Source organism: Genypterus blacodes, unplaced genomic scaffold, assembly GCF_046128005.1.
Source record: "Genypterus blacodes isolate CSIRO-AG114 ecotype Tasmania unplaced genomic scaffold, CSIRO-AGI_Gbla_v1 ptg000540l_1, whole genome shotgun sequence".
Lineage (NCBI taxonomy): Eukaryota > Metazoa > Chordata > Actinopteri > Ophidiiformes > Ophidiidae > Genypterus > Genypterus blacodes.
This window is the reverse complement of record NW_027467288.1, coordinates 5669-12500: the sequence shown is the minus strand read 5'-3', so window position 1 is coordinate 12500 and position 6832 is coordinate 5669. Positions and strand designations below refer to the sequence as shown.

The following is a 6832-nucleotide window of genomic DNA, read 5'->3' as shown; positions in this document are numbered from 1 at the left end:
GTCAGGCAGCAGCGTTCTGCTCCCCAGTCGTCCATTACTGAGCTCGTTAGCTGGATGCTGATTCGTCCGCTCGTCATTCAGCATCACTGAGTTTAACTCTTTCAGCTCCGCCTTGTTTACATCCAAATGCTTTTATGCTTAATTTTGACAAATCAACAAAGCAAGAAACGCTTCATGGAAACATCTGGAATAAATATTCAATCAATCCTGAGGTTTTATTCTTCAGGGATTTCAGCTTCCAGCCCAGTTTATATTTGAAGTCTCTCTGTGTGGCATAGAGAGATTCTGCAGCGTTGTTTGTTTGTGCGAAGCTTGGACAGGAAGTGAATCCTGATGTTGTGATGAACTGATTCTGTCTCAGTGAAGTCGTGACGCTGCAGACGCTTAGGCCTGAACACGAATCCCTATAAAGCCCTGAAAGCTTTAGAGAGAGACATCAGCAGCCATGAGGGGGCGTGGCCTGGTGGAGCTCCTCCCCTGTGAGGGCCAGACGTCCTTGTCATGTTGGGATCGGTCTCTTGTCTCCGTGGAAACCTGACTGATGGGACCTGAGCCCAGGAGTGCTGCGGCCCGGAGCCTCAGCTTGCTGCTCCACACTGAGGCTTTTACTCAGGCTCAGTCACACTTGTAATAAATGCTAATTGAAGTGTGTGAATGGTGAAAATGTGCTGAGGCTGCAGAAGAACTCTGTTAACTATTCAATCAAGCTCCTCTGTGGGTTCATGTTTCATTCATGAGCACCAACAGAGAGCGTCGCCTGTTCATCAGAGCTCAAACCACAGAGCGGCTCGTTTACACGTTAATCAGCTGGTGGCTTTGTTTCTGCCTCAGCCTCAGCTTCAGCCTCAGCCTCAGCCTCAGCTACAGGTCAAATAAGAAACAAACTTTAAAACAGGAAACCCAGACGCTGTTGAAGATCAGGGTCGGATCAGGCTCAGACTCAGACTCAGGCTCAGGCTCAGGCTCAGGCTCAGGCTCAGGCTCAGGCTCAGTCAGGTGCTGTCACTGTACATTTAGACTTTTCTGGGTCTGATCCTAAGTGAGATTTGTGGCTCCTCTTCCTCCTCCTCTTCCTCTGCAGGTTCACCTACACTCTGGGTGAAGGGATGTGGCTCCCGCTGAGTAAGAGCTTCGTCATCCCCCCCGCCGAGCTCGCCATCAACCCCTCAGCCAAGTGCAAGACGGACATGACGGTGATGGAGGATGCGGTGGACGTACGGTGAGCCACGACCTTTGACCTTTGGTGTTAAAACTTACACACACACACACACACACATCGGCTTTATGATCAACATTTGATCCATCATCAGCGATGTAACCGCCGGCTCTCCGGACGCCGCACTCTTGTTTATTCTCATTTAATCAGCGTTTGTGTTATTTACTGCTGCGGCGGCGGCCTGAGGAGCCCCGTGAGCTCTGAGCGCCGTGATTCAGAGGGCGATAAAACTCTGAGGTCCAACACAAAATCAATCACACCCAAGCAGAACCGGAAAAAAAGAATTAGTCTGCGATTGGAAACCGTAAAACTGATTTCAATTGTTTAATGGTTCATAACTCCTCTGTGGGGGGGGGGGGGGGGGGGGGGGGGGGGGGGGAGAGAGAAACGGGGGGAGAGAGAGAGAGAGAGAGAGAGAGACTGTGTGGACCGTTTTCAGCCCTGTCACAGGGGTGTGTGTGTGTGTGTGTGCGCAGTTCCGGCTAAGCAAACAGCAGCAGGCTCATCAGCTCTCTGTCTTAGCATCAGCTGCCTCTGTGCCCTTGAGCAAGGCAGCGGCCGCTCCCGGCAGAGCAGCCCGACGCTCTGGGGATTGATGGCGGTAACCTTCCTCGCAGACGCACATTTGTGTTTGGAGATATTTTCTTATTTCTCCCAAACGCGTCTGCAAGGTCAACAAGCAGCTGAGGCGAGGAGCAGAGAGGAAACTGCAGCTGATGATAAACAGGAGCGCTGTAATAGCGTTGCCATGAACTTTGCCTTGGGAGGAAAAATGAGGACCTGCTCCGCCGCTCCAGAGCGCCGCTCCTCCTCAGCACACTCTGTGTTCGCTCTGCTTTCGTTGCTGAAATGATTTTATCTCACAAAGCAATTTTTCTATGATAATTTCCTCTCTTTGTTGTCGTCTGCTGGAGGGGCCGGCGCTCGGCGCTCGGCTGATGAAACTCACCGCAACGTGGGAGCCAAATGATTTTGGAGCTGCAATTACAGCTTAGAATATCAAAGAGTTGATGTGTGAGCCCTGTAGCGCCCCCTCAGGCCTGCAGGGTCACTGCACCTCTGAGCTGCCAGGGGGCGCTGATGAGCTCAGGACACTCAACTCTCACAAAACAAGTGGTCCAACATTTATTAGATTTATAGATAAAACCTTACATTTTAAAACAAAATTGCCAAGAAAACACAAAGCCAACATGTGGGAGTGTCCTAACTTCAGCTCAGGTGTGACCTTTGACCTTTACTGGGGACATCAAGGCCACAGTGGGTTAAAAAGGAACTCCGCCTCTTTTAAACGTCCCATGCAGATTTAACTCAGTCAAACTAAACCAACCATCTAAACGATCTGACACAGAGCAGAGCAAACAGATCTCAGGCTTTAAAGTCTGAGTATGAATCTGCATCAGGAGAAGCTTTAACACGGGCGACTGAGCCTCAAAGCTTCAATCTAAACTCACATCCAAACAAGCAGGACGGAGCCACCGCCCCCTCACAGCTGCTCTGATGTCCCAGCATGCAGTCTGTCTGTCTGTCTGTCTGTCTGCCTGTCTGTCTGTCTGTCTGTCTGTCTGTCTGCCTGTCTGTCTGTCTGTCTGTCTGTCTGTCATGTTTTCCTCTCTGATACTCTGGAGCTCAGAGCTCTGATTGATAACTTTATTCTGTGTTTGCATGAGAAATCTAAATAAACATTCATCTTTCCTAAAAGGTCTGAAAGACAAAATCTGTTCAAACATCCAGAGAAGAGATTTAGATCAATATAAACCTTTAGTTCATTTAGGTAAAGGAAGGATTAAAGCATTCTAAATATGAATCCATCAAACTAAAGCCTAATCCATCTGCAGGGAACATGCTGGAACATTCTGGAACATGCTGGAACACTCAAACAGAAACTGAATCCATTCTCCAAACATTTGAGCCACAAAGGAGTCAAACACATAAAGTGTAACATGAAGTCTCATCTGACAGCTAAAGAAAGGAAATTATGATAAAACTAAAACATTATATAGAAAATGTATTTTTGTTTTTTTATCTGTGTTATTTTTTCAACGTTTTCAAGGCCAAATGAAAGTAAAAGTGTCTTTAGAGTGCAGCTGAGTGATGAAGCAGCCGGGCGCTCAGAGGAAGAGGAAGGACGAGGAGACGCAGAGACGCAGAGGAGGAGGAGGAGGAGGAAGGACGGGCCGACGTCTTCATCAAAGCAAACAGCAACAGGAAACATTTATTCACTTAAACAGGAAACGTTCAAACAGCCGCCAACGTAAACGTGCAGCAGACGAATCACCATAGCAACCAACACGGTGCCAGCGTACAGACTTACTGCTCTCTGTTACTGTGGCTCAGCTGTGCCCACTGAGTGAAAACATGCTATTTTAGCCCCTGTCTCTATGAGACGGACCCCGAGCCAAGCTGCCCAAACTCTGGCTCTCGTCCCCCCACAGGGCCGCTGTGTCACTGTGAGGGACAGGATGACATCATGTGTTTACACTTAATGATAACATAGGGCTAACACACACACACACACACTCTGCTGCTGTTCCTTCTGCAGGGAGGAGCTGATGATCAGCTCGTCCTTCGACAGCCTGGAGGTTCTGCTGGACTCCTTCGGCCCGGTCAGAGACTGCACCAAAGACAACGGAGGCTGCAGCAGAAACTTCCGCTGCATCTCCGACCGCAAGCTGGACTCCACCGGCTGCGTGGTGAGTCGACCTGACACGACTTCTTTATGTGCTGCATGCTGGGTAATGTGGTTGGGTGAATTGCCATAGGAACCATGAAGTAGGAGGGGCCTAACCAAGTAGGAGGGGCCTAACCCATGTGAGACTGATTAGGACAGAAAGCGTCTCCGTGTCTGGAGGGTCCAGGCTGTAGATGATGAAGGTTCATGAGGGAAGCTTTCAGATGAGGAGTAAACCTGATAGGGTTGAGACCTGGACCTGGAGCAGGTAGAGATCCTGTAGTGTAGATGGATGTGGTCTCTGTGTGAACCTGTGTGAGCTCGGATTAAACAAACGCTCCTGTATACCGAGGAAACGGCAGAATCCCATTAATTCCCGCCACGCTTTACTCGCATTTGTGTCCTAATCTCAGCTGAGTGAAAACATCTGAGCGATGTAAGCGCAGCGTACAGGCGTCTGCTTTATTCCTCTCCAACCTTTCTCCTCCTGCAGCTTTGTTCTTTTCCACCTGAGTGGAGTTTAAGATAAGAGAGGTTTGTATAAAGGTCACCTCAGTCTGAAGCTTCCTGCCTCTGCTTTCCTCTCATTGCAGCAGAAACACTTTCACTCACACACACTCTCCGCTTTCTCTCTCTCTGTTACAAGAAATCGTTTTCTTGGGATCTCGAAAAAAGTTATGCAACCACAAGCAAAGCGTTTCTGGAGTAATCTACCAGGAGTGTGAACCTTTCTGATCTGTGATCAGAGGAGGCCTGAGGCAGAGGGAGGAGGTCAACCAGTCTGCTGTGAAAACTACTCTGACCGACACGGAAGTCATGGAATCGGTCACGGCTTCTGTAGCTATGACGACACAATGATGATGTGTCACGTCACGTCCGCCCGCACGCTCCTCCACACTCCTGCATGGGAAACATGAATCACCACGGAAACAGCAGCTTCCTGTAGTGTGAAGGCAGCGTGGGTGCAGAGAGGAGCCCGTCTGAGCTCCACCCTGCTGCTCCTCTCTGCTGCTCCTCTCTGCTGCTCCTCTCTGCTGCTCCTCTCTGCTGCTCCACCCTGCTGCTCCTCTCTGCTGCTCCTCTCTGCTGCTCCTCTGCACTCTGAGCTGATGGAGCTGTTAGAGGGGGAGGGGCTCTGATCCAGCAGGAACCATTCTGGGCCAGGCAGCGCTGAGGTTCTGTAAATAACACCAACGTTTTTTCCTGGAGTCTTAGACAGATGGAGAGGAGAGCCAGCCTGGATACGTCTCCTGGTTGCTAAGCACCAGCTGGAGGCGATGAAGGTGATGTTGATCTGAGAGGAAGATCAGAGAGAAGACTCCGGGTCCAGGTCTGCTGTCTGAGCCGATCGGGTGCCGGGTCTTTGATGTGTCTGGAATGTAAATGAAGGGAACACAAAATAGAAAGGGATCATTGAGGGGACTTCCAGGTTCACCTTAACCCAGCCTGTCCACTGAGGGGCGCTGAGGCACCGAGCAGACAGAACCGATCAGAATCTAAACCTGCTGGATGTGGAAACTGAAGACATTTTTAAAAACTTCTCCTCCTAGTTTTTGTGACTCTGCAGCATTTTGGTGACGGAACAGAACCCCGGTCGGAGTGCAGACTTGTGAGGGTTAACACGCTGCGTCTGGCTTCTTCTCTCTTCTCTCCCTCTGAGTCCAAATCATCTTTACACATTTTATAATTGTGTGCTTGTAATCGCCAACATGGAGAACGTTCCTGCTTCTTTCTAACAAATCTCTGCCAACAGCATCAGAAGAGGAGGAAGAATCCAATTTCCTCCGCCTGAATTTGGTCTCACATGCATCCGGAGAGGAAGAGTGAGGCGTCCATGCCAGCACTGTGAGGCGTCCTGACAGCCTCTTATTGTTTCTATTCATCCTGTATCATCCTGTTCCTCCCTGTGAGCCTGCTGAAGCTCATCAACCTTCACTGAGACAAAGCTCCTCTGCTTTCTACCTGAAAGTTTACTTTCCTGTGCCACCGCTCGCTCCGACAGAGCAGAGAGCCGTCCCCCGTCTACGTCCTTCATTTCACACTCCAGCTGAGCTGCAGCTGCAGCCAGAGTGTGAAGCAGCTTCACCATGATGCCCACCGCCTCAGTGAGGGCTCAGGGTCATCTGCAGGGGTCAGGGGTCAGGGTCGTCTGCAGGCTCAGGGGTCAGGGTCGTCTGCAGGCCCAGGGGTCAGGGGTCAGGATCGTCTGCAGGCCCAGGGGTCAGGGTCGTCTGCAGGCTCAGGGGTCAGGGGTCAGGGTCGTCTGCAGCCTGAAGTTTGTTTAGAGCTCAAACCTTCACCAGCTCTATCTTTATGACTTTACTCATGTCAATCAATCATCAATCATGTCTGAGCTGCTCTGGAGCTGCTGACTGATGTGAGAGGGGAGTCACTATAGGATAGAGATCTATGACATCATACAGAGGGTTAGGGTCAAAGGTCAGAGGTCAACATATCAGTCTGTAAGCTTCTGTCTCCATGTAGAGGAGCTTTAGAGGCTCTAACACCTGATCATGGATCCATCAGGGTCCATCAGAGACCTGCAGACCTGAGAGGAGGAGGAGAACATCTACACACTGACACACACACACACACACACACACAGTTTGAAAGTCATTTTGCACAAGGTCATTACACTAATGTGTATACAAATATGAAAATGAATATTTTGAAGATATAATTGATATATTTAAATATTCACATTATTTCTGTCTATAACATTTATTATTTTAAATTTGCATTGATTTGTTTCCATGGTGTTTCCAGACTTCAGCGTGAGTCGATTCATTGACTTTCACTCCTGCACACACACACACACACACACACACACACACACACACACACACAGCAGACCCCCCGCCCCCCCAGGCCAGGCTCCCAGCAGGCTGTGCATACATATGGGTCTGTGTTCCAGTAATTAGTCTGCTCCTGTCAGGCTCCTAAACGAG

General features: G+C 49.7%; 1 protein-coding gene across 1 annotated transcript in view; it reads left to right on the top strand.

Annotated features, from left to right (window-relative positions):
* LOC142990468 (astrotactin-1-like) overlaps positions 1 to 3906 on the top strand; it is a gene marked incomplete at both ends in the record, with an annotated part of 26227 nt that extends 22321 nt beyond the window's left edge. The window contains 2 exons of the mRNA XM_076140271.1: positions 1082 to 1219; positions 3756 to 3906. Of these exons, the coding sequence (XP_075996386.1) occupies positions 1082 to 1219; positions 3756 to 3906 (289 nt within the window). The remainder of the gene's footprint in view (positions 1 to 1081; positions 1220 to 3755) is intronic.
* Positions 3907 to 6832: the final 2926 nt, after the last annotated feature.